We start from the raw sequence: 27605 nt of genomic DNA on the forward strand, positions 1-27605 counted from the left end.
CACTAATTCTGATTTATTGCAGTGTTTGGTCTTAATTTTTACTTTTACTCTTAAAACATTCAGTTTTGCTTTCAATTTTACATACCTTAATTCTGAGTTAGATCTGCAGATGTGTACAGATAGTTCATATTTATGTATTGCACATAATCATTCTATTCAGCATTGATGCTATATTGTATTATGTAAATAATAAAAGCCATGTACAGAGTGGGAAAATAGCAGGGCAAGAGATATGAGATGTGCCCTCATAAGCATTTTCCCATAGTTTGAAAGTTTCATAAAATCATAACTCCCTGACCTTATGTAGAATAGGTATTATAAACTGGAATTAACTGGTGGCTTTTTCCTTGATGTGATTCAATCAACGGAAACCACAGTTCTGGCGTATACAATGCCTCAAACTTGGAAGGAAATTTAGAGGAATTCATCCCTTTTGCTGAGAGAATTTTAAGAAATTACAAGTATATATTGTTATTTTTACAAGATGAAATGATGATCACTATTAAGTCTTCTTTCACTTCTCAATTCTCCTCAGAGCATCCCACCCAGACTATAGGTTCTCAAAGTTAGGGACAATGCCTGGATTGCTTGCTGGTGTATTTCAGAACATATTAAACAGATATGAATCATATTTCTTTGAATGAAGGAACAAATAATTATAATTGCATGGTTTTCTGACTATATCATCTTCCCACACCATTTCCAAACTTCGAATAGCCCTCTAGATTATCATATATGTATAACTGTAGCCGTTCTTTTCGAAGACAACGCATGGTGGCGCTGCAGGCTAAGGCGTCAAAAAAAAAAAAAAAAAAAAGACCCAGGAAATGCTACGAGCTCAACTTCACTTCTCCAGAGGAAGAGAAAAGCCTTAAGCAAAGCTCAGGACCAGTAAGTCTGCAGAGAACGCTACTCACCGACATTTCTGGACAGGTTGCCAACTTGGAGATCCATCATTGTCTCAGTCCCATCGCTCCCTAAGGTAGAGCTGGGCCCTGTTCCTGGAAAGGCGTTTGTGGGAGTTAACATGGAGGCTGGAGGGGAGCGCTTTCCTAAACAAAGGCAAGTCCTGATTCTCTTTATCTTGCTGGGAGTGGCTTTTGCAGGCTGGGAATCCCGTCGCTATTCCGTGATGGAGGAAACAATGAGCGGAACGTTGGTGGCCAACCTGGCCAAGGACCTGGGGCTGGGAGTGGGGGAACTAGCTGCGCGGGAAGCCCGGGTGGTCTCTGAGGATAACGAACCCCGGGTGCAGCTTGATCTGCAGACTGGGGAGTTGATATTAAATGAGAAACTGGACCGGGAGGAGATGTGCGGCCCCACAGATCCATGTGTAATGCGTTTCCAAGTGTTACTGAAAAAACCATTGGGAGTATTTCGAGCTGAGCTAGTGGTGAGAGACATAAATGATCATTCTCCTGAGTTCCCTGAAAGAGAAATGACGCTGAAAATCCTAGAGACCAGCCCTCCTGGGACCGTGTTTCCTCTGAAAACAGCTCAGGATTTGGACGTGGGCAACAACAACATCCAAAACTATAATATTAGTCCCAACTCTCATTTCCACGTTTCCACCCGCAGCTGGGGGGACGGCAGGAAATACCCAGAACTGGTGCTGTACAAAGAGTTGGATCGCGAGGAGCAGGCCGAGCTCAGATTAACCCTCACAGCGCTGGATGGCGGCTCTCCGCCCAGGTCTGGTACAACCCAGGTCCGCATCTTGGTCTTGGACGTCAATGACAATGCCCCTGAGTTTGCACAGACGCACTACCAGGTGCAGGTCCCAGAAAACAGCCCTGTAGGCGCCCTAATTGTCAAGGTCTCAGCTAGAGATTTAGACACAGGGACAAATGGAGAGATATCGTATTCCTTTTTTTATAGTTCTCAAGAGATAAGCACAACTTTTGAGCTAAGCAGCATTTCGGGAGAAGTTCGACTAATTAAAAAACTAGATTTTGAAACAATATCCTCATATGAACTGTATATAGATGCATCTGATGGTGGGGGACTATCTGGAAAGTGTTCTGTCTCCATTGAGGTACTAGATGTTAACGACAACTCCCCAGAATTAATTATTTCATCACTTACCAGCCCCATTCCTGAAAATTCCCCTGAGACAGAAGTGGCCCTGTTTAGGATTCGAGACCGAGACTCAGGGGACAATGGAAGGATGACTTGTTCCATCCAGGATGAGCTCCCCTTCCTCCTGAAACCATCTGCAGAGAATTTCTATACCCTGGTAACAAATGGGGAGCTGGACAGAGAGATCAAAGCCGAATATAATATCACCATCACCGTCACAGATCTGGGGACACCAAGGCTGAAGACTGAGCACAACATAACAGTGCTGGTGTCCGACGTCAACGACAACGCCCCCGCCTTCACCCAGGCCTCCTACACCCTGCGGGTCCGCGAGAACAACAGCCCCGCCCTGCACATCGGCACCGTCAGCGCCACAGACACAGACGCCGGCGCCAACGCCCAGGTCACCTACTCGCTGCTGCCGCCCGCCGACCCGCACGTGCCCCTGGCCTCCCTCGTGTCCATCAACGCCGACAACGGCCACCTGTTCGCCCTGCGGTCCCTGGACTACGAGGCCCTGCGCGCCTTCGAGTTCCGCGTGGGCGCCGCCGACCGCGGCTCGCCGCCGCTGAGCAGCCAGGCGCTGGTGCGCGTGCTCGTGGAGGACGACAACGACAACGCGCCCTTCGTGCTGTACCCGCTGCAGAACACCTCGGCGCCCTGCACCGAGCTGCTGCCCAGGGCGGCCGAGCCGGGCTACCTGGTGACCAAGGTGGTGGCGGTGGACGGCGACGCGGGCCAGAACGCCTGGCTGTCGTACCAGCTGCTCAAGGCCACGGAGCCCGGGCTGTTCGGCGTGTGGGCGCACAACGGCGAGGTGCGCACGGCCAGGCCGCTGAGCGAGCGCGACGCGGCCAGGCACAGGCTGCTGGTGCTGGTCAAGGACAATGGCGAGCCGCCGCTGTCGGCCAGCGTCACGCTGCACGTGCTGCTGGTGGACGGCTTCTCGCAGCCCCACCTGCCGCCCCCGGAAGCGGAAGCGGAGGCGGCGGCCGCGGCGCCGGCCGACCCGCTCACCGTCTACCTGGTGGTGGCCTTGGCGTCCGTGTCGTCGCTCTTCCTCTTCTCGGTGCTGGTGTTCGTGGTGGTGCGGCTGTGCGGGCGGGGCGGGGCTGCGCGGGCGGGTCGCTGCTCGGTGCCCGAGGGCCCCTTCCCGGGCCACCTGGTGGACGTCAGCGGCACCGGCACCCTGTCCCACAGCTACCAGTACCAGGTGTGTCTGACGGGAGATTCCGGGAGTAATGAGTTCAAATTCTTGAAGCCTGTCTTACCCAATATTCTAGGTCAGGACGTTGGGAGGAAGCTGGACGTAAAGCCAACTTTCCAGAGTAGTTTAGGTATATGAAACTTCCCCACTGTATACATTAGCTTTGTCTCCTTCACCTTTCCCTTTCTTTTTTTCAGCCTGTAGTAATCTTTAATTCTTATTTTCGTTCTTCTCTAGTATTTTCCTTAGTAAAGTTACTCATTGTTTTGTTGGCCTTGTTGCTGTGTAATTTTTTTCCAATTATTGTGTTAGTAAAAAATTTTACATCAGGAAATTTCGTATTCCTGATTAAGGTTTAGTACTCATTCCTAAAGGATAATATGAAAGTTAACCTCTCAGTATAAACATAATTTTACTTTTAAAAGTAATTTCTCACTATATGACACCACCTAATAATGTCTGATTCCTTGTTAGTTTTTATTATCTACGCAGCTATGACTTTTCTATAACCTCTTTTCTCTTTGGGGGTGGAATCAATTTATGTTTACCTATATCCAGTTTCTTCTAAGCTTTGTTTGGATTTTTGTTTTACTGTTAGGCAGCAACATGTATAATTCTGTGCTGCTTATTTCAAAATTAAGCTTGTAAATCATTAGACTTTTGCTCTAAAATACATATGCCATCTCATGAAAATATAACTGTCATCTGTTCTTTCTTATCTAAGTTAATGTTGAAAAGACTTATGGGTTCTTCCTTATATCGTAACTTATGAAGTTATGATCCTGTTAAGAGTTCTAGACAGATTTAATGATACTCAGATTGACTGTGTCTAAGGTGTTTTTATATACTCTAAAGGACCAAGTAATATGTTGCCTGCAATGTCCCTTGCTATATTGCAGATAGATTCTCAAGCAGGTTCCAAATTCTGGGCCTAGAGGAGCTTTTGATGACACAGCATGCCAATCTATTTGCCTATGGGTGACATTGTTCTGGTTGATAACGAATTTGAAAGAAAATACATTGTAGAATTAATACTAACTAAAGAAAACTTATTAAAGGATATGTTGGTGAAGGGATTGAATATTTGAAGAAGTAATCAGCTCTGTTGTCTGGACTCGTCTATCTCCAGGAGCCTCATAACTTTGCGGATACTATAGAATGCTGTGGTAGGCAGAGCAATTGCCCCCTAAAGACATCAGCATCCTAATCTCTGGAACCTGTGAATATGCCATGTTGTATTGCAAATGGGAGTTAAGGTTCAGAGGAATTAAGGTTGCTAATCAGCTAGTCTTAAACTAGAGAGAATATCGTAGGTGATCCGGGTGGGCCTTGTTGAAAGGCCTTAAAAACGGAACTGACTTTTCCCTGAGATGAATAAATTCCAACTATGGGCAGCAGCTTCGGCTCATGCTTCAGACTTCCAGTTGGCCCTTTCTAATTGCCTGCTCTACAGATTTCGGACTTAGCCAGCCAGCTCCCACAACCTTGTAAGTCACTTTCTTGCAATAAATCTCTTCATATATTTATCTCCTGCTGACTGATTGAACCCTGACTGATACAGATTTTGGTACCTGGAATTGGAGTGCTTCTGTAACAAATAACTAAAAATGTCAAAATTGCTCTGGAAGTGGATAGTAGGCATAGACTGGAAGAATTCTGAAGAGCATGTTACAAAAAGCATTGATTGCTTTGGACCCACAGTTGAAATACAGATGTTAGCAACTCTCTAGTGAAGACTCAGAAGGAAGTAAGGAGCATGGTAGAGAAAATATATTGCCTTATAGAATACCTGAATCAAAGCGTAAAGAGACTTAGCAGAAAAATGGATGTTAAAGTCACTGCTGATGAGGGCTCCGAAAGAAATGAGGAAAATGTTATTAGAAACTGAAGGAAAGGGAATCTTTGCTATATAATGGTAGAAAATTTAGCTGAATTGTGTCCTGCAGGGGAAATAAGGGGTGGGGAAGGACTTGTAAACAATGAACTTGGATATTTAGCTGAGGAGATTTCCAGGCATGGGTTGAAGTGCAGCCTGGTTTCTTGCTGCCTATAGTAGAATGTGAAAGAAATGAGATAGACTGTTAAGCAAGAAGGAACCAGAATATGATGATTTGAGAAATTCTAAGCTTAATTAGGTTATAAAAGATGCTAAAATTAGGAGATTTACTATTAGGAAAGCATATTCTTTTTCTTGAGAAAAAGCCAAGGGTGTCTCAGGTGTACACCATTTGTATTAGGCATACACACTGAGTAGTTGATACTGTAATGAGATGAGATCTTTGGGATTTTATATATATATAATATATATATATATTATATATAATATATAATTATATTATAAAATAATATATATAAGTAGCAGGGCCATATATATACTATATATAAAATGTGGAATGGATGTGGATCTTTGGGGACCATAGAGTGGACTGTGATAGGGAAAATAATAGCCCCATAAAGTATGTCCTAATCTCTGGACCTGTGAATATCTTATAGTATGTGACAAAGGGGAATTAAAGTTGCAGATGGAATTAAGGTTGATAATTAGCTGATTTAAGATAAGATTACCCTAGATTATCCAGGTGGGTCCAGTGTAATTGCAAGAGTCTTTAATAAGAAGTAGAAGTGGGAAGCAGAAAAGAGTCAGTGTGGGAGTGATGTTAAAGACTGAACCAGCCATTACTGAGTCTGAAGATGGAAGGGAGCCACAAGTGAGGGAAAGCAGGCAGCCTCCAGAAGCTACAAAAGGCAAGAAAATGTATTCTTTCTTAAAGCCTCCAGAAAGGAATGTAGCTCTACCTTAACTTTAGCCCAGTTTAACTTTTGACCTCCAGAACAGTAAGATAATAAATTTGTGTTTTTAAGCCACTAAGTTTGTAGTAATTTGTTACAGCAGCAATAGGACATGAATACAAATGACTATCAACAAAACCATCTCCTGACCAGTTTTTCTTTGCCTTCCCGTACACTAGGCCAAAATATTCATAATCCTGTAGCCCCTTGCAGGTAGGAATGTCATATGACTCTGTTATTGCTAGTGATGTGAAAGTGCAGACAGGAACTGGGCTTAAGGGAAATATTTTTGGAAGGGCTAGTCTGGGGTAGCATGTTCCTTAGGACTTTTGCCCATTTTTCTTTTTCTTAATTGGCATGGATATTGCAAGTAAGCCTAGAATTGAAGCAGCCAACTTGCAACCATGAGATGAATATCATAAAACAAAGGTCTGTATACTAATTATGATAATATGGAAAGCCCTTGGACTTCTTGTAGCATTGTTAAGCTGCTGCAGCATCTCTACACCACCTTCTCCCAGGCTTTATGTTGCATTTTATAAACTGCTATGTCATTAGACAGCTATAGTCAGGTTTTCTGTTGACTGCAGATAAATGCATTCCAAACTGACACATCTCTCCTCTTCATGAGTAAGGTTGATTTATACAGTTGTCTGACAAGGTCCCAGATTTTCTATTTAAGGTGTATGAGATGCTTGTCAGAAAAGTAGTTTTGCTTTCCCTTAGCTGTTATCAAGGGATGGTTCTCTGAGTTACTGTGGCTGACCTTCTGTCTTCATTCAGTCATCTCTCAATTTGGCTAATACAAATATACACAAATAATTGAACTTTCAAAGAAACCTTCTTGGCTAGTAGCAACCCAAAAAGTTGAGTTTTGGAGAATAGAATGAGAAAGTGAGCTGATAAATGCTAGCTATACTTTTAAACCTGCACTAGTGGTGTTCTGACCAGCAATGCAGCAATCCAGAACACTGGTTTCCCTCTCAGGCAGGGAAGTAGCAGGGCCAAAATTTTTACTTAGTAAAATAAATTGACTATGAGTCCTAAAAATCTTTGAGAGGAGATCAGCAATCTACATGTTTTGGTAGAAAATGCCTGGTGGAAGGAATAGAAATTCCTAACAGCCTTTTCAATATACAGAGAGATGTGTTTTGAGACCCCACTGTGTCAGTAGCCATTACTCCTCTCCAGTCTGACTTTACAAATACTTCATTGGTATGTGTAGAATTTAAAGGCATCTCCAAAGGCTTACTACTTATACCTTTCTTGGATTCATCTGGAATACCTTGAAAAGAGCATTACTTCCAGTTATATGAAAAATCAATAAAAAACCTTATGATACATGAATGGTAATGCCTCAAGAAATTTTAGAACTCCTCAGCTGCACTCAGTGTTTGTGTATTTGTGTGTATATGTGTGTGCATTTGAGCATGTCGGGGTGTGGCGTGGTGGAGAAGGTAGCTCTAGTAGATGGTGGAGGTGCACGCATGCACAGATATATAACAGAATAACATTGGTTTTCCATACCTTTTTCACATTGTAAAGATAGTTCTCATTTAATGCATAAGGTGTGTGTAATAAAATTGCCATTAGTAACATATTCTAAAGTAGATTGTGTTTGCAAACTAAACATAATTTTCTCTGTGTAAATTTTCTCTGTGTAAATTTAACAATGCCAGCATTTGTGGATCAAGAAGTTTGGTAGCCCTCTTGACTTTGAAGGAGCAGCCCAAAGAGGGAACTGTAAAGCAGATACAGTCATTTTTTTCCCCAGTGACCTCAGGAAACAATAAAGTTGACATCAAGATGTAACAGGGTTGTAATTAGGGTGAGGCCAAGTTGTACAAGTGTGGAATTGGATCATGTTTTTATTTAAAATTTTGATATTTTGTTCATCATTAATTATTTCATGAAGTATGATTTTTTAGACTATTGCATTAAATGATATCTATCTTTACTATTAAGTTTTTGGGTGACATATTAATTTTGCTTCTGAGACACATGCCTTACCCTGGTCCTGGTCCTGTTGGTAGTTTCTAACTTGTAAGTTCAAGTGGGGATCATAGCAGTAGTGATGGTGTTCACAGCTGAAATCTGAGTGGTGAGATCTGAATCAGGTCCCTCTTCATTTCAAACATGAGACAGCAGAAGCAGCAGCAATAGAAGAATACAAAAATCCAAGGAGATCCGAGAAACTGGAGTCCTGCAGGCTGGGGATGGAAGGGCACCTGTGTGGCTGTGATTCCTCAGGCAAGCTATTTATGTTTTTCTCCCAGGCGGCATACAGCAGTGTGAAAAATGTCTGTTCAGTAGATTCAATTTGTTGCTACGTTGTTGAGAACTTTTGCCTCTATGTTCATGAGGGATATTGGTCTCTATATTTTTTCATTTTATTCCCTTGTCAGGTTTGGTTTCATGGTTACACTGGTCTCATAGATTGAGTCAACAATTATTTATTCCACCTCTCTTTTATGAAAGAGTTTGTGTATAATATTTATTATTTCTTCTTTGTGTATATGATAGAAACTGCCACAGAAGCCATCTCTGTGGCTAACATTCTCTTTGTGGGGAAATTTTGAATTGCAGATTCAATTTCTGGAATAGGTATGCTGCAGTTCCAGTGTTCTGTTTCTTCTTGTGCCAATTGGTAACGTGTTTTTTTTTTTTAACATTTTGTCCATTTTATCTAAGATGTTAATATTTTGGCTTGAAGTTATTGATACTATTCCTTTATTATCTTTTCAATATATTTAAGATCTATAGTGGTGCCCCTCTTTCTGAATATTAGTAAGTATGTCTTCTCTCCTTTTATTTTATCAGTAGTGCTGTGAGTATATCAATTTTACTAATCTTTAAAAAAAACCAATTCTTGTCTTTGTTATTTTCCTATTACTTTCTCTTTTCTGTTTCATTGATTTCCACGCATATGTTATTTCTTTTCCTATACCTACTTAAGCTGTACTTCATGAATTTTGATACATGGTGATTTTATTACCATTGCTTGACTTAATCTGTAATTTCCCTGTTGATTTCTCATTTGACCCATTGCTTAGCTAGAAGTGTTGCTCAATTTCCAAATATCCAGGGCTATCATTTGTTTTGGTCTGAGAACATATTCTGTTCAATTTCAATCCTTTAAAATTTATTGAGTTTTGTTGTTTTGTTGTTATTATCCAACATATGGGTTATCCTGATGAGCTCATGTGTGCTTGAAATAAATATGTGTTGTACGGTTGTGTATAGTGTTCTATAAATATCAATTAAACTGAATTGCTTTGATAGTGTTATTGAAATATTCTATTCTTACCATTTTTTCCTACACGTTCTATCAATTACTGAGAGGAAAATGTTAAATTCTTCAGTGATTATGAATTTGTTTATTTCTCCCTTCAGTTCTAGCATTGTTGTAAGCCTCATCTATTTTGAAGCTCTGTTATTAAAATGTGCACATCAGTAGGATTATTGTATCTTCTTGATGAATTAACACCAATCATTATGAAACATCCCTTTTAGTCTCTAGTAATAGTTTAAATTTGATGTTAATAGAGTCACTTGATATTTCTTATGCTTAGGATTTGCATGATGTGTCTTTTCCCATCCTTTTGCTTTCATCCTGTATTTATATTTTAAATACCTCTTTGGTAAACTACATAGAATTGGATCTTGCTTTTTTATCCAATCTTATCACTTCTGCCTTTTAACTGGGGAGTTCATTTTATTTATATTTAATACAATTATTTATATAATTCTGTCTATTATTTATTCATACCCTCTGTTTTCATTCCTTTGTTTCTCATTTTCTGTTTTCTTTTTGGCCTAATTCTGTATTTTTTTGGTATTTCATTTTATATACTAAATTGACTTTTTACCTATAACATTTTGGGGTGTATTTCCTCTAAGGATAAGAATACACAACCTTCACTTACCACAGTCTGCTTTATATTAGTATTATACTACTTCGTCTAATATGAAAAACTTCCTATTATATAATCATCATCCTTTTGCCATGGCACAGATCAGTCTAAGACACAGTAAAGATATTTAAGAATTCATATGGTGGAGAATCTTTATGAATATAATCAAATTGGAAAATATTCCAGAAATACCTTAGTATCTACTGTGTAGAAGGTATTTCATGCTAGAGAAAAATATAATGAGGGTAGTTATTATGGAAAAGCCTTCAGTCAGATTCCAAATTTAAAAGTGCATAAGAGAACTCATACTGAAGAGAAATCCTATGAATTCAATGGATGTGAGAAAGCCTTCATTTATCATTCGCTTGTTAAGTCACACATGGGATCATGCACTGGACACAAACCCTATCAATGTAAGGAATGTAGAGAACTCTTCAGCTATTCCTTATGTCTTAGGACTCGTGAAAATTCACATTGGAGAAGAATACTATGAATATACAAAATGTAGGAAAGCTTTTATTCATTGTTCGTACACTGCTGTACATGTAAGAAATGACAGTGGAGGGAAGCTGTGTATTCATATAATGTGAAAAAGCTTCCATTTTCTCTCATCTCTTAGAAAATATGAAAACTCTCATCGGAGATAAATTCTACGAATGTAAAAAATGTGGAAAAATCTTCAGTTGTCCTTCATCCTTTAGAGCACATGTGAGAACTCATATTGAAAGTATGCCCAATGAATGTAAAAGAATATGAGAAAGTCTTTATTTCTCCTACATTGCTTACAGTACATATAAGAACTCACATTGAAGAGAAGGCTTATGAATATAAGGAATGTGGGGAAACCTTCACTTGTTCTTCAAAGCTTACTCTACAAGTGAGAAAACACCAGAAAAGATCTCAATACATGTAAAGAGTGTACAGTTCCCATTCCTCTTTTAATGACCACATGAGTACGAACACTGGAGAGAGGCCCTATAATTGTAAACGATGTGACAAGTCCTTCTGTCATCCTTCACATTTTACTGTACATGTGATAATGCACATTGGAGAGAAACACTATATGGAATGCAGATATGCCTTCAGCTGTTCCTCACCACTTAAGAAACCTGTGAGGACTCACACTGAAGAGAAATTCTATTAATGTTTGGAGTGTTGGAAAATCTTAATTTACATCTAATTCTTCCAAAGCTATGTGAAAATTCATATTAGAGAGAAACCATACTAAGTGTAAGAAATGTGGGAAAGTATAACTCCTAACACTTTAGTGAATATATGAGGATACACACTGAAAAGAAACCGTATAAATGTAAAGAATGTGGGAAAATCTTCAGGTCTTTCTCATTCTTTAGTCAATAAGTGAGAACTCATACTGGGAGATAGAATTGTGAAGAATGGAAAATCTTTTAGTTTTCTCTACTACTTCAAAAACATGTGGAAACTCACATTGGAGAGGAACCCAATGAATGTAATCAATGTGGGAAAACCTTCAGGTGCATCTCTTATTATGCATAAGGAAATTCATACCAGAGGATAAAGCTTTAAAATGTTGTAAATATGGAATTGCTTTATCATTGACTCATCTTTGAAGTGATTACTAGCTCACAAATTGTAGTTTTTTATTTTCTAATATAAACCTCTATGGTAATAACTCTTGCTCCCAGTTATGGAACTACAAAAATCCTAAAACTTAACATAATACTTACTGGTAAAATATTGAATGCTTCCCTGTAATATTGCAGACAAGATCAGAAAGTTCTCACTCCTGTTCAACATTATAATGGAAGATCTAGTCAATATAAAAAGCCAGGAAAAATAAATAAAACACACAGATATTTTAAATATTTGTCTTTATTTATAGATGGCATAATTGTGTATGTTTAAAATCCCAAAGAATCTATAAGAAAACTACTGGGACTAATGAATAGATTTAACAAGGTTGCAGAATATAAGATTAATATATAAAAATCAGTTATGTTTCTATATAATTGCAAATAATAAATGAAAAATAAAGTTAAAAACTACCATGTACAATAGCATTGGAAAGATACATAATTAGAAATAGATTTAACTAAAGATGTGCAAGACTTCTACATTGAAAATTATAAAACATTGCAAAGAGAAATTGAGAAGATTTAAGTAAATGGAGAGAGGTACTATGTTCATAGATTCAAGACTCAGAATTAAGATGTTCATTACCAAAATGAGCTCAACAGAAATGCAAGTACAATCAAAATCCACGTAGACTGTTTTGTAGAAATTGGCAAGTGATGAGCAAATGTATATATTTTCAAGAGATCTTGCATCTAGACACAGTAGTATTGGCAAAAGGATCAATAAATAATTATTTAAAGAGAAAACTAAATTATTTAGAAAGAAAATAATCAACTTTTACTTTTTAGTATCATTATATACTTGTGGCATTTATGGACTTAACTTGTTTTAATCAAGTGTACATTTTTGGTCCAGTTTTGCAATTAACCTATCCCAATTTGGCCAGCAGGAGACTTCTCAAACTGGCTCCTGCGGGCTTTTTGCCCAACTTATAATTTTTCTTTTTTTTATTGGAGTATAGTCAGTTTACAGTGTTGTTTCAATTTCTGGTGTACAGCATGATGCTTCAGTCATATAAGAACATACATACATTCATTTTCATATTCTTTTTCACCGTAAGTTACTGCAAGATATTGAATATAGTTCCCTGTACTATATAGTATAAACTTGTTGTTTATCTATTTTATATATAGTAGTTAGTATCTGCAAATCTCAAACTCCCAATTTATCCCTTCTCATTCCCTTCCACCTTGGTAACCATAAGTTTGTTTTCTATGTCTGTGAGTCTGTTTCTGTTTTGTAAATAAGTTCATTTGTCTTTTTTCATATATATATTCCACATGTAAATGATATCATATGGTACTTTTCTTTCCCTTTCTAGCTTGCTTCACTTAGAATCTTCAGGTCCATCCATGTTGCAGCAAATGGCATTATTTTGTTGTTTTTATGGCTGAGTAGTATTCCATTACTTCTTTATCCAGTCATCTGTCAATGGACATTTAGGTTGTTCCATGTCTTGGCTATTGTAAATCGTGGTGCTATGAACATTGGGGTGCATGTATCTTTTTGAATTAAGGTCCCCTCTGGATATATGCCCAGGAGTGGGATTGCTGGATCATATGGTAAGTCTGTTTTTAGTCTTTTGAGCAATCTCCATACTGATTTTCCATAATGGCTGCACCAAACTACATTCCCACCAACAGTGTAGGGGGGTTCCCTTTCCTCTACAGTCTCTCCAGTATTTATCGCTTGTGGACTTTTGAATGATGGCCATTCTGCCTAGTGTGAGGTGATACCTAATTGTAGTTTTGATTTGCATTTCTCTGATAATTAGCAATATTGAGCATTTTTTCATGTGCCTATTTGCTATTTCTATGTCTTCATTAGAGAATTGCTTGTTTAGGTCTTCTGCCCATTTTGAATTGGGTTACTTGTTTTTTTCTTATTGTATGTGCTGTGTATATATTCTGGAAATTAAGCTCTTGTCAGTCTCATCTTTTGCAAATATTTTCTCCTATTCCGTAGGTTGTCTTTTTGTTTTGCTTATGGTTTCCTTTGCTGTGCAAAAGCTTATAAGTTCAATTACGTCCCATTTGTTTATTTTTGCTTTTATTTCTGTTGCTTGGGTAAATTGCCATAGGAGAACACTTCTGAGATTTATGTTAGATAATGTTTTGCCTGGTTTCTTCTAAGAGTGTCTTGTCTTATGTGTAAGCCATTAAGCCATTTTGAGTTTATTTTTGTGCGTGGTGTCCAACCTATAATTTTGAAACATACTTGTTTTCTGGAAATATAAGAAGTCACAAAATTATTCTATTTTCTAATAATCCAGATGTGTATCTAACTATTCCTTCAAAGAGCCTTATTTTTTTCCCATTGAATAAAGGTGTTAGAGAACAAAATCTTGGGGTCCTGGAAAGCTGGAAGATTGAGTATAAGTAGTAATGAGTTAGAAGCATGTTGAATATATACAAGTAAACTCGAAGTGTGAAGACCTTTATGTGTTAAGTTGATGGCCACCAGAGGGCATTCCACCAAGGAAGGGTCACTAAACACTGAAATAGACAAAATTATTGATCCATTTGACATCACACAGCTTCCTTCATCAGCCAGACCACTGCTAGCATGATGAACACATGAACAAAGAGGCTGCAGTGACAAAAATAAAAGCTATTCATGTACCTCACTTATCAGGGTTGATCTAGCTGCTTCCACAGCCAAATGTACAAAATGCCAGCAGTAAAGACAAACACTAAACCCTTTATATGGTAGGAACGGCTTCAGTTAACATTGCTCCCAATGACCTGCTTGGGAAATTTGTGCTTCCCATTTCAGAAACTCTGGGGTCTGCAGAGTTAGAAGACTTTGTCCCTAAAAGAAAACATTTCCACCAGGGGACATAGCAAATTCCCTTCTATATTATAAGCTAAAGCTGTAACCTCAGTCCTTTGGGTTCCATTTGACTAAGGTCCAACAGACAAGAGTGGAGCCACCAACTTGACAGGAGAAAGTGACCCTGATCATCAGGAGGAAGTAGGGCTGCTATGACACACTGGGCGCAAGGGAAAATATGTTTGGCACCCAGATGACCAACTTGAGTGCCTCCTGGTACACACTCGCCCATTACTTTGGTAATTGGATATATGCAACAGTCCCATTTTGAGAAGGGCATGATGACAAGGGCTCATATCTCTTGGGCATGAAAGTCCGGATTATACCACCAGATAATCCACTGACACCAGCAGACATGCTAGTGAAGGTGAGGAGAAACCTAGAATGGATAGTAGAGAAAGGAGACAATGATTATCAGTTCTAACCCTGAAACCATTTTCAGTGGTAGGGACTATAGGTCATCCCATTAAACTTTCTCCTCTAAGTATCCCCCAGGAAGAAAGGCCCAGCAGAACCATGAAGGAGCTGCTCTCTGAATATGTGTGAAGAGGATCTGAGCGGCACAGAGAGTAGATTGTAAGGACATGGACATGCACCTCTCAGATTCCACTTCCATGAAAGACTTGTTTCTGGGAGTGCTGCTGGGAATGCCAGGGGTGCTGTCAGTGGGCGCCCTTCAGCTGTCACATCCTTACCAGGGCAGGCCACATCTGATGACTGATTAAGGTGGAAATGTAAAGACCCAGCCATTTCAGCCTAACACAGCATAGCTCTAAAGGGCCATTTTAGCTTCAGAATTCTCCATTTCTCTCTCTGCTGAATCCTGCTTCCATCACCTCCACCCCACAGATGTTAATCTCAAAGAACGCACTAGCAAACACCCTACACTCTATCCCAGAGTCTGCTTCCCAGAGATCTTAACAAAGTAACATAGCTCCTGGCTTGCTGTTGGACCACGGTAGAGGCTGAACCCCTGACTGTAGGACATAAAGTGAGCATGTCATCTCAGATGCCTGTAATTTACTGGATGTTACCTGATTGATCAAACCATAAAATTGCAGTATGTGTAGCAGCACTCCATCTTCAAGTGGAAGTAGTAATACAAGATCGTATGTGAGCAGGTCTGGAGAGCATAAATATGTTTCACGAGTGGAAGGTTTACATTGGCAATACACCTAATGCTCCTGCATTACCACTGCTTTTTCACTTTACATCTGTGGCCTCATGGGGAGTTCCTGGTGATCAGATCACTAAAGAGGGAAAATCTGAGCCTAATTTAAAAATATTTCCACACAGAAATCTGGCACAAACTATAAGGAGGCTACTAGAGTGTTATATCCCACAGGACTGGCTCAGAAGGGCCGAAGGGAAGGGAACCCCTCATGAAGGAAAGGACTTTGTAGGGTGTTTTTGGGTTTTGGTTTTTAATTGAAGTATAGTTGACTTACAATATTATTTTACTTTCAGATGTACAACATAGTGATTCAATATTTTTTAGATTGTACTCCATATAATTTTATTATAAAATATTGGTTAAATTCCCTTTACTGTACATTATGTCTTTGTAGCTTATTTATCTTATACTTAGTAGTTTGTACTGCTTAATCCCCTTCACCTACCTTGCCCCTCCCACTTGGTAAGAAAGCATTTTGAGTGGTACATCTGACTGTTCACTTTTCCTGGAAACAAAGATGGCCAGAGGTATGGATTTGCATTTGTATTTGTTTTCTAGGGCTGCCATAACATAGTACCACAAACTGGGTGGCTTAAATAATAAAAATTTATTGTCTCAGTTCTGGAGGCCAGAGGTCTGAAATCAAGGTGTTAGCAGAGTTGGTTCCTTATGAAGACTGAGAGGAAGAATCTGTTCCAGGTCTCTTTCCTCGGCTTGTAGTTGGCCACCTTCTCCCTGTATCTCTTCACATGGTCTTCTCTCTATGCGTATCTGTTCCTATGTTTAAATTTCCCCTTTTTATAAGGACATCAACCCTACTGGTTTAGGACCCATCCCAACGACCTTGTTTTAACTTGATTACCTCTATTAAGACCGTATCTCCAAATTAAGTTACATTCTGAGGTACGAGGGATTAGGATGTCAATATATCTTTTTCAGTGAGGACACAATTCAAACAGCATTTATTCATGGAATAAAAAGGAATAAGATTAGAAGGATAGTAACAAGAAAATCTGGGTATCATCTCTTGCTCTGAGCCTCTTTTGAGGTGTTAATGTCATATTGAATTTCCCTCATTACATAATCCATTTATTCATTACTTTACCAATAACTAGTATTTTTTCTTCTCTCCATTTAATCCCAAACTTTTCCACCTTTGGGAGGAACATTAGGTTCAGCCACTAGGCTCATGCAGATTGCAGACAGCAATACTAGTCTAACAAGTGCTTCTTCCTCTGTCCCCTCTTGTTACCGTGGAGTAAGGTACATAGATGCAGAACTAGTGGGCTATCTCTACCACCAGGCAATATAACTGCATTCACTGTTAATCCCAATTTTACCAGATGGGGTGAAGGTATATCCTGCCCCATTAGGCCCTTGAGAATTCTGACATAAAGTTAAAAACAGAATTATAGTTCCTTGCTTAGGAATCCATTCATGCTTCCTGCCCTTTTAATTGCAGCGCTGGTCCTATGACCAATGCATCAAGTAGGAGGGGAAATAGAAAAAGCTGAGATTATGTGGAGAAGAAGGTATACCAGCACCTTCCCCAACCCTCCTGCTCCAGATCCACCAGGAAAACAAGAGAAATCTATTCAGTGGGGACACTCCTTTAGACCCCCTCATGTTGAGTGTGAGCACAGTGGTGAAGGCGTGTAAGCAAGCCCCTCATGCTTTTATCTCTCCCTGTTTTAGACAACCAGTGTTTTAATTGCCTGTTCTAATTCTGTATCAAACTATTACTCTGAGGAGGATATATCTCTGCCCATCGTTGGACACTATGGGCTGTAAACTGAGGTCACTGGTCTGAAGAAATGATGATCAGCCATCCAAATTGGTGGAATATCTTCTGTTCCAGTTCTTTCACAGTATTCTAACCACCAGGTAAGCAAAGCCCAGACCAGAATCAGTATCTATTCATGTCAGGACCCATTTACAAACCCCACAGGGCTACCAGTATCAGCCAGCTATATTCAAGGGCCTTCCCACCAGGAAGCTGGTCACACAGCTTACCTGCAGTCTTTGTGTATTTTATTGGCAGTTCTTACTAGCATTTTGTTCCTCAGAGGGTGCAAGAGAAATATGTTTAAATTCAACCCATCTCTGCATAGCTGCAGACCCTCAAACTCATGGGCCCATGTGGCCACCTGAAGCAAGCACATGGGGATACCTGCTTGTTGATTACAAGTAACCTTCTAAACCTGGAAGGGAGCTCTTCTGATGGACATCAACATGTCCTACTTTAATCCACCCCTCAAGTTTCCATAGGGCATCCCTTTAATAGGCCAGGTGTCCACTGCCCTCCTGCCTAAACTATGGCCAGGCCATTGGTCACTGTGCATAAGTCAGGAAAAATCTCTTTCCACTGTTCAATTCTTCCAACACTGCTGGGTAACAGAATGCAATTCAGCCCTCCAAGCTGATTTGTTTTTACCTTCTATCATCAGAGCGGTCGCCTTCCGAACAAGATGTTGTCCATTCACCTTGGAACTATCACCTCCAAACCCAGCAACTCTTTGTCAGTCAGTCAAGGGCTCTTTATAGGGCACAGCCCATGTGACAACAGAATCCAGCAACTCCTCATGCAGTTCCAGAGTCAATACTAGGAGAAAAGAGGCTCCCTGCTGGTGAGTATCTCCTGTATTTCCCAGGCATCGTGATCCTGTATAAACCATTTCCATTTTATAATGGAACTCTTCTGGGCACTGCCATCCCCATTAGAGCTTTTCTCTGACATCACCCTAGACATTATGAGTATTTCAGGTTTCAGATCACTTTATGTCCTTCATTCACCAATTAACATCTGATAGCAAGGGAGTAAATACCCCTCAAATGGTAATTCTCTTGTCCAGAGTCCCAGTAGTCATCACGGGGAGGCACTCACAGGCTCTTGCCATAAGCCTCAGTATACACTGAACACAGGGCTCTCGCACAGAGAATTTGTCCCCACCAGCATTTCAGCTTCCCTTCCACACCGTGTGGTTCAGGCAGTCTTACTGATTCCCATTTAGTATCTCCAATTAATATTGCTTGAAGGGGTGGATGTACATGCCTTCTGTTTTATAATTCTAGGTAGGAGAAATGTTCTCTGTCAGATACAGTGTCCATTCTCAAAATACAATCTGGTAAAAGAGATGCAACCACTTCACATAAAGCCTGTTCAAACATACCAATTCGCCTATAAATTTTTACTGTAATTCCAGCAACTTATATGTCCCTAATGTAGACTCTAGTAGGACTGCATCCACAGGTTTTAATTTTACAATACTAGGTAAAGGAATTATTCCCTAGCCATACATAATATGCATTCCCATAAAATGTTCAGGTAAAGTTAACACAAGTCTTTACGTAGCACATAATTCCAACTTTTGTAACCCTATCAACAATTACGTTTTTAAATAATTTTAATCTAATTGTAACCTGAGTTGGGGCTTCACCTAATGGGTAATTTGGTACCACAGTTGAGTCCTGGAAACTTCTCTTCTCCAGTCCCTGACCATTTTGCCCACTCCAGTGCAAAAGACTTTGGGTCCCTGGTGAGGAGTCGAGCCAAGGGACCCTGGCCCTTTTGTCAGTCTTGTAAATTTGCCTGCCACTGCCCCATATGATTGCTGGTCAGGTTTCTCACTGTAATTTCTACCTTCTGACTTTTTAAATTTCTTCAAACGGGTAAATAGAGTAGATTTGTTTGGGGCCCTTTAATGTTAGGAGACCAATGAGGAGGTCCCTTTGGCCCAACCAACCTTAGGTAGTGCTGTATTAAAACTTTTATTTTAACCCCATCAATGTCCATTTCATTCATCCCATTTTTTAATAACCATCTAAGGATTTTTTCCCTGCTGGGATGAGTCCTGTGACTCTTTTTCTTCTGTTTCCTCTTTGTTTGCTCCTATCAATACTCACTTCATTCATCTTATTCCTTAATAACAGTGTAAAAATTTCCACATTGTTGGAAAGAGTCCTGTGACTCCACCCTTGGCCTCTCCTATTCTCTTGTTAATTAACTTAATGTTTTTATTAGCATCTGTAAGACCCAGTGAGGAGAAGCAGAGACAACAAATCTGGTGAGGTTTCCCGAACTGTTTTTTGATTTTGCAACGATAGGATTATACGGGATGCCCATGTGAAAGGGACCTCTTTAACCATAGAATTTACCATGACCTGGGCAGCGGGCAAATACGCTGGTTATCATAAAGCCAGTCCCACTTGGCTTGCATATGAAGCATATCAACTGCTTCATCTGAAGTCTTCCACTTGGCATTCATGGGGGAAGATGAACAGTCCCCTCAGGGTAAACAAACCTTACTTTTATCCAGTCTGTCAGACTGACTGTTCCCTTAGGAATAACCTCCTGTGTATCTGAATCACATATTGTCAACTGTGATTGTTCCATAGTGAGCCATGGGCTCAAACATGCTCTGCTACTTTGCAGCACTCAAAACCAAAGACATAGCCCCCAAATGAGTTACTCTCACAATCCATTTCAGTAAAGGTTCTTCAGAAAGCTGATGATACTGATCTACAAAGCATAACAATTTCTTTACTCTATAACTCTGGTTCCAGGAGTTTCTTGGTTTTGTCCTTCCCCCATGTTGACTACTTTCTTGGTGACCAGAGGTCTTAGATGTACTTTCTGTTGTCCCTGCACAATTTTTACAATGGGGACAGCTTTGAGGCTAGTGGCCCAAGCTCAGACTCACTGAAATCTGAGTTTGGACCAGCATCCAGGTCTAACTCAGCATTCTCTTTTACTGTTTAGCTATTACAGATAACAAGAACCAAGGGACTGTATGTTTGGCATGCTTCTTGTTATTTTGCACTTCCTTATATACCCCAGGATTTGGGTTCATCTCTAAATTCTATTAGTAACTATTACCTTTAGTAACTGACTGCAGCACAGCTGCTGTTCCGTACCCTGGGTGACCATGTGGCCCAGGAATCCAAGGTTCTTCATCCCCTGACCTTTTCATCCTTTCTTTTCCCAAACCACATGCTTCCCTAAGCCAGGGCTAATTCTAGCAAATCCCACTTCACTGACACCAACTCTTTTGTGTTCTGAGCACCCAATTTCAGTGCAGGGAGAGGGGCTTTTCCTCCACACCTCCAACAAGCAATGTTCTGATACCAGGTGGTTATCCTCCAATTCAGCTCAATTCTGACACCATCTACCCAGAGATGGTATCAGATTCCATAGGTTGAGGGCTCAGTCCCACTAGACGGCTCCCCCCCCCAACAACTTCAGATGCCAATTGCAAGCCCGAATTGTTACCTGTGCTTCTGACCAACTGTCTACAGGTTGGAGGTTCCCAAGACCGCCCCCCTCAGATTCCAGATACCAGGGGCAAGCCCAGGTTACTACCAGTACTTCTGACCACCTGACTATAAATCAGAGGTTCTCATGACCACCTCCTTGGGTTCAGTTAATTTGCTAGAGCAGCACAGAACTCAGAGAAACATTTTACTTACTAAATTACTGGTTTATTATAGAAGGACATAACTCAGAAACAGCCAGATGGAAAAGATGCACAGAGCAAGATATGGGGAAAGGGGCACAGAGCTTCCATGCCCTCTCCTAGTGTCCCACTCTCCCCAAATCTCCATGTGTTCACCCACCCAGAAGCTCTCCGAGCCCTATCCTTTTGGGTTTTTATGGCAGCTTCATTACATAGGCATGGTTGATTAAATCATTGGTCGTTAGCGATTAAACTTAATCTCTAGCCCCTCTTCCCTCCCCAGAGGTCAGGCATGAGACTGAAAGTTCCAACCCTCTAATCATATGGTTGGTTCTTCTGGCAACCATCATCCCATCCTTAGGTGCTGGTCCCAAAGTCACCTCATTAACATAACAAGAGACACCTTTATTGCTCTCACCACTTAGGAAATTCCAAGGGAGCTCTGTGTCAGAAACCAAGGACAAAAACCAAACATATTTCCTATTATAAATCATAATATCACACTGGGTGAGAGATGTTTATAGAACTGTCTCAGAATAGGGCAGAGTGTGTAGATATACGTGCCTCATATGAATGCTCCCTAAATGCTCAACACCGCGGTTGTGAATTTTAAAACTGAAATTAGAAAGTTCAACTATGTGGCTTTTTACTTTAAAAACACTTCCATAATGCTTACTATGTGTCAAGCATAGTTCTTAGCACTTTACAAATATTAAATGTTTAATCCATAAGGTATTGAACAGCCCTTTCCCTACTATGGTAGCATTTGATGGGCCATGTACAAAGTGACCATGGCGGGGGGAAGGACGTTATACAATAGATAGGTTCAACAAAATGAACATCTCTTCATCAAGAGATGTGGTTACCACCAACATTGCTGTGTGCCAATCTGTCATCAGCAGAGACCAATGTCAAGTCCATACCCTAGGGAGATAGCCAGCCACTGGATGTCAGGTTAATTACCCTGGACTCATGGCCAAGGCAGTGATTTGACCTCATTGACACAGACGTTTATTCTGGACATGGATTTGCCTTCCTGCCCTCAGTGCCTGAGCCAGCACCACCTCTATAAAATTACTGAAAAGCAAAATGGTTAGATAAAACTTTTTAACTCATGATAGCATATTAGCTTTAATGCTTAGAGATTTATCTTTAAATAGATAAATATATTACATTTTAGCTTCTCATGTAAAAACACATGTAGCCATTCTTCCAAATACAAATTTCAAAATAAGTTGTTTTATGTCTTTTATCAACATAAGATTTATATTTTAAAATTAATCAAATAATTTTAAATGGCTTTAATTAATTGGCTGCTTGAAGTATATCTTTTCCAAATATATTGATGGGGTTCAGGATACACTACCCCAAAACACCTTAGCATACTGAATATTTTAACCTGAAGGAATTTGAGAAATGGCATGTGCATGAAGGACTTTCCGGCCCTCCCCTGAAGCAGGTCATAAAACCCTCAATTTGGCCAAGGTGGGGGTCCCTCTATACCTTGAGGAAAAGTGCATCCTTATCTCTGAAGACAAAGGGACATAGAGAGGAATCTGAACAAAGAGGCCTTGCTAAATTCCTCCAGTTTATTATACTCAGCTCAAACCTTCCATCTTAATGTGTTTTCCCATGACTTTCCCTTCTTCATCAAACCTAATATAAAAACACTCAGGTTTAACTATTTCTTCCAGTGTGCATTTCCTTATGAAGGTCCCATGTCACATAAAACTTAAATAAGTTTTTATGCTTTATTCTTGTTAATGTGTCTTTGTTACATGGGTCGCAGATAAGAACTTAGAAGTATAGAGGAAAAGGTGTTTTTCCTTTCCTATAATACATTGAGACCAAATTAAATATCCTTTTATAACTTTCTCTAGTTGATAATCCATTTACATAAATATAGAACTCAAATGTCATAAGTCTTAGAAGAATCAAATTCTTGTCTTTAAGTACAGATTTACACATATTAAAATACGTTATAATTTAAAAGTGATAAATACAGAATAAACATGGATAAAAAACTTAAAGTTGTAATTAACTCTGAATTTTAAGTTCTATAATACCTCCTGCCATCTTCTGATCAGAATCCTGGTTGTTTTCTAGATGAGTATGCATATGTAAAGGAGTTCTTTGGGGACAGATATGCCACTTTTATTTCTTAAGAACTTTGACACGTAGTACTTTCTGTTTACCTTAAGAGTCCTTAAGACTCTTCAATCAGTATTTCCACAAGCATATTCTTATATCTTCAGGATATGTTCATTGAGATTGGAAAATCTATCTCCTGTGATCCTCAAGGATATACCTAAGATGCAAAATCTTGTCTCAAGTTATTTACAATGAATCCATTTTCATTAAGAATCTATAGCTTTTACACGCACGTTAGATATGCCAAAGTTCAAAGCATTTCTTAGCCTCCATACTTTAAACATGAAGTATTTCTACTTTTCAGCCTAGGTTCAACCTGAGTGAATTTGGGTTTACCCAGGGGACTCTTATACACTCAGAGGAAGAACACGGTCAAACTAAGTTCACCCTTGGGTCAGAGATTCCATTTTACTGAGATTTTATACCTTTTGCCTGGGTAACTGCACTTGGGAAAGTGGATTACCCAGACATCTCAAGGCAGGTGACATACAGTTCTTGAGAAGCCTCTGATAAGAGGTGACCTAAAATACCATAATGGTCCTCCAGTTATAACAGGGGGTTATATAGATCAAGAGATGAATGGAATTTAGGCCCATATCCATTTCAAAATGGGTTCAAAGAATCCACAGACCTGCCATGTGATTATTTCCCAGGTCCCTGAGTGTTTAATTGGAATAGATACACTCATCAGCTGGAAGAACCCTGTGCAAAAAAGAGTTACTGTGGCAGACCTAATACTCTAACCCTAGAAAACCGTGCTTGCAAGATTGGCCCTTGGCTGTTATCTGGAAACTTGAATTTGAGGAACATTTCCACTGTCCTTCACTACTCACTGGCTTTCTTGGAATTCTGAACTCACAGATCCTAATTGCCTGGGCCTGACCCTAAGCTAAAATCTGATACTACCTTCTAAGAGCCATTTCAGTTTTAGTATGAGCCGTGCTAAACGGAAAGCAGGCCCAGGGTCAATAAAGGGATCACGGACTCTGTGACTGTTGCAGATTGAGGTTACCCCTTTGTGGGGCCTTAAACAGTGACAATATCATGGATGCTGCCTGGACCATTTGAGCCACTTACAGATGCCCACAGGAAAGGGCTAATTTTCTGATGAAGCTGTCTGAAATCGAGTTGCTAATTATCGCTATGTTTCTGATGTAGAGGGAGATACAGAGACTGCACTTCTAACTTGTGAGTACTGTGGAAAGCTGCAAGCTAAGGAAAGGCACATCACAACAACTGTGACCCCTCCACCCAGTATGGACAGATCAGACTCTGGACCCCTAATGGGGGGGATGTTTTAGTGCTGCTGACTTAGGTTCAGATTTCTAGATTGGCTGCAGTTTCCCTCAGTGAACTGACAGTGTGACTTATTTCCCTTACCTTTTTCCTGGTACACATATCTTATTAAGGCAATTTGACTTTTAAATATAATTGTTTCCAGAAAGAGATTGATCTGTGTTAATCCATTTTGAAATCCTTTGAAAATTTAGTCTATCATCATGACCAATTCCTTAACACGATATGACTTTCTAAATTAAGTTATATAAGCGGGGAGGATATAGCTCAGTGGTAAATTGCGTGTTTAGCATACACAAGGTCCTGGGGTTCAATCCCCAGTACTTCCATTAAATAAATAAACCTAATTACCACCCCCCAAAAAAAACAAACAAAAAAAGAAAGAAAAGAAAATCAGCTATACTTCAATACAAATTTTTTAATAAATTAAGTTACATAAAAATGTTTTCTGTGAAAATGCCTCTGACCCTTTTGCATACAACCCTTCCAGACAAAAGATCTGAGTAAGTCTAGGGGATGACTAAAAAAAATCAAGTTATAATTGCCGAGTGGGACACATTGGGTTTTTTGTTTGTTTGTTTTGGGGGGAGGGAACTAATTTGATTGATTGATTGATTTTTTAAGGGAGGTACTGGGGATTGAACCCAGGACCTCATGCATGCTAAGCATGAGCTCTACCACTTTGCACTATACCCTCCCCACACTGGTTTTTTAACAATGAAGAAAATACATCTAGTACCTGGGGAGGCACAGATTCAGAGGACATTAATGATCTTTTTTTTTTTTCAGAACTGTTCCTGGAAGCTTCCCTCTCTTCTTGAAGGTAAACTCCACAGGCTGCCTTCCTAAACTGCTGTGAGCATTCTGAATTCAAACGGACTGCTGAGCCCACAACCACACCAGGCGGCGCTGACTACGAGGCAGCAGAGAATGGCTCCAGCTCCCGCACTTCCCATGCAGAATGCTTCCAGATGTTGTCCGTACACAGGAGGTGGAGAAACTGATATTATAGACAAGCAAGACAGCTTGGAACTGACTGTCTTGGGAGGTCCCTTTCAGACTGGATTGTTTGGACTGAACTATCATGATACTGCCTCAGCCCTACAAGGCATTTGAGTCAGCTTCAACGTACCGACCAGAGTTGTGCTGTGTCTGAGTTGATGCCTTGGGCCAGGTAAAAAGATTACAACAAAAACTGAAGCAGGAAGATACCTGGCTTTCTAAGATAGGCCTTTATGGTTAGTGAGATTTGTTTAACTGGCCAAATCTAGGACCTGCAACTGCTGTACTTAGAAAGACCTTCTGGCAAGGCTGGCCCTTTGTTTGCATCTAGGATTTGGATTTTAGGAGTGTCCCCAGCATTTCATAACTGATGTAGGTGGTTTATTGTGCCCTAACTGTATATACAGACGATGTAGTTTATGCTAGGCAGGGGATGCCCATGTGACCAGCACCCAATAAAACCCCCCGATTTCTAGACTCAGGTAAGCTTCCCTGGTAGACAACACTTCATATACATTGTTAAAATTTGATGCTGGAAGAATTAGCACATTCTATGTGAATCCAAGGGGAGAGGATTCTTAGAAATTTGTATCTACTCTCCTCCAGACTTTCTCCTGTGCACATTTAATCCCTTTGCTGATTTTTCTTTGTATCCTTCTACTGTATTCCTTTACATACTCATATACATGAGTATGATTACATGCTGAGTCTCAGGAGTCTTTCTAGCAAATCACCAAACCTGGGGACGGTCTTAGGGACCTCCAAGGCCAAACCCTTTCATTTGTTCCCTGACTGGTAGAGTAAGAAACATTACAGCGGAAAACCTGAAATTTCCCTTTCCCTAGCCAAGATAGTAGATCATAAGTAACATTGCATCCTAATAAGAATTTCAGAGATTAGCACTACATCCTAAAACTTAAAGCATGCAGAGGTAATAGTCTGCATCATATCCTCATTTACTTCACCTGTTCACCCCGACTATGATGGCTCATAGTGATGACAGTGGACTGCAATTTACTGAACCAATTAGTTGCTCCGATTACAGCTGCCATACCAGTGGTTATCTTTACTGAAGTAGATCAATATGACCTTTAGCACTTGGTGGGTGGCTGTTTTCCTGATGAACGCATTCATCTTAAATCCATCAGTGAATGAAATCAGAAGCATTTCATCTTCTCATTACAGGATAGCAAAACACATTCACTGTCTTGCCCCAGAGCTATGTGAACTCTTTTACTTTCTTTTGTAACATACTCCACAAAGACCTCAACATTGAACCTTCTGCAGAACATAATGTTAGACTACTGTGTTGATGACATTGTGCTAATTGGGCCTAATGAGCAGTAAACGAAAAGGACCCTGGATGACTTAGCAGGCCCATGTATGTCAAAGAGCAAAAGATTAGCCCCATGAAAATTAAGGGGCCTGCCCCATCAGAGATGATGCTAGGGGCCTGGGCATGCCAGGAAATTCCCCTGAGGTAAAATACAAGTTATCGCTTGCATCCCCTGCCACTAAGGAAGAGGCACTGTTTTGGGGGACCTCTTTAGATTTTAGAGGCAACATATATCATATGTGGAACTCAAAATGCTGCAAGGTTTAAGCAGGGCCTGGAGTAAGAAAAAAGATATGTAGGAGATCAAGGCTATAATACTAGCCAATCTAATGTGACCTAGTCAATCTGAAGTTGCTAGAAGTGCCCATGGTGGTTAAGGATGCTGTGTGGAGTTTCCAGGAAGCCACAGTAGGAGAATTATAATGCAAACCTTATAGTGGAGATCCATGCCTTCTATAGCAATTAACTTCTCTGTGTTTATATAGATGCTGTCATGCTCCTGAGCCCTAGTAGAGACTGAGTGGCTGACTATGGGACACTAAATGATCATCATGCCATCAGAGGTGCTCATCGTGGGCTGGTATCATCAGAGCCTTAACCTTAAACATAAGGTTAGGTAGGTATAGGAGCTGAGCAGTAGCAAATGAATTTGCTGGTTGGCTTAGCACCTGGAAGCCTGTGGCTTAGCACAATCATTATATTAGAGACAAGAAAACTGATTTACTGAACAAATATAAAGGATCAAATTCAGCAAGTA

The 27605-nt window shown here is 40.1% G+C and overlaps 1 protein-coding gene across 5 annotated transcripts; it reads left to right on the forward strand.

Moving 5' to 3' along the window:
- The first annotated feature begins 98 nt into the window (after positions 1 to 98).
- PCDHB15 (protocadherin beta 15) lies at positions 99 to 27605 on the forward strand. 5 transcript variants are annotated; one of them, XM_032476951.1, is made up of 5 exons: positions 99 to 3292; positions 17306 to 17494; positions 18058 to 18237; positions 25300 to 25748; positions 27334 to 27605. In XM_032476951.1, exons 1-2 carry the CDS (start codon positions 1028 to 1030, stop codon positions 17399 to 17401), a joined length of 2361 nt encoding a protein of 786 aa, XP_032332842.1. In that variant the 5' UTR covers positions 99 to 1027; the 3' UTR covers positions 17402 to 17494; positions 18058 to 18237; positions 25300 to 25748; positions 27334 to 27605. The 5 variants fall into 5 exon arrangements, with proteins under 5 accessions (XP_032332842.1, XP_032332841.1, XP_032332840.1 ...); XM_032476950.1 differs by having other exon boundaries at positions 25300 to 25684; XM_032476949.1 differs by having other exon boundaries at positions 25300 to 27605.

This window comes from Camelus ferus, chromosome 3 (genome assembly GCF_009834535.1).
Source record: "Camelus ferus isolate YT-003-E chromosome 3, BCGSAC_Cfer_1.0, whole genome shotgun sequence".
Classification (NCBI taxonomy): Eukaryota; Metazoa; Chordata; class Mammalia; order Artiodactyla; family Camelidae; genus Camelus; species Camelus ferus.

Excerpts from the sequence above, each read along its gene's own strand:
- PCDHB15 (XM_032476949.1), top strand. The coding sequence starts at position 1,028 with ATGGAGGCTGGAGGGGAGCGCTTTCCTAAACAAAGGCAAGTCCTGATT. Across the intron at positions 3,293-17,305 it reads CCCACAGCTACCAGTACCAG|ACAACCAGTGTTTTAATTGC; the intron begins GTGTGTCTGACG and ends TCCCTGTTTTAG.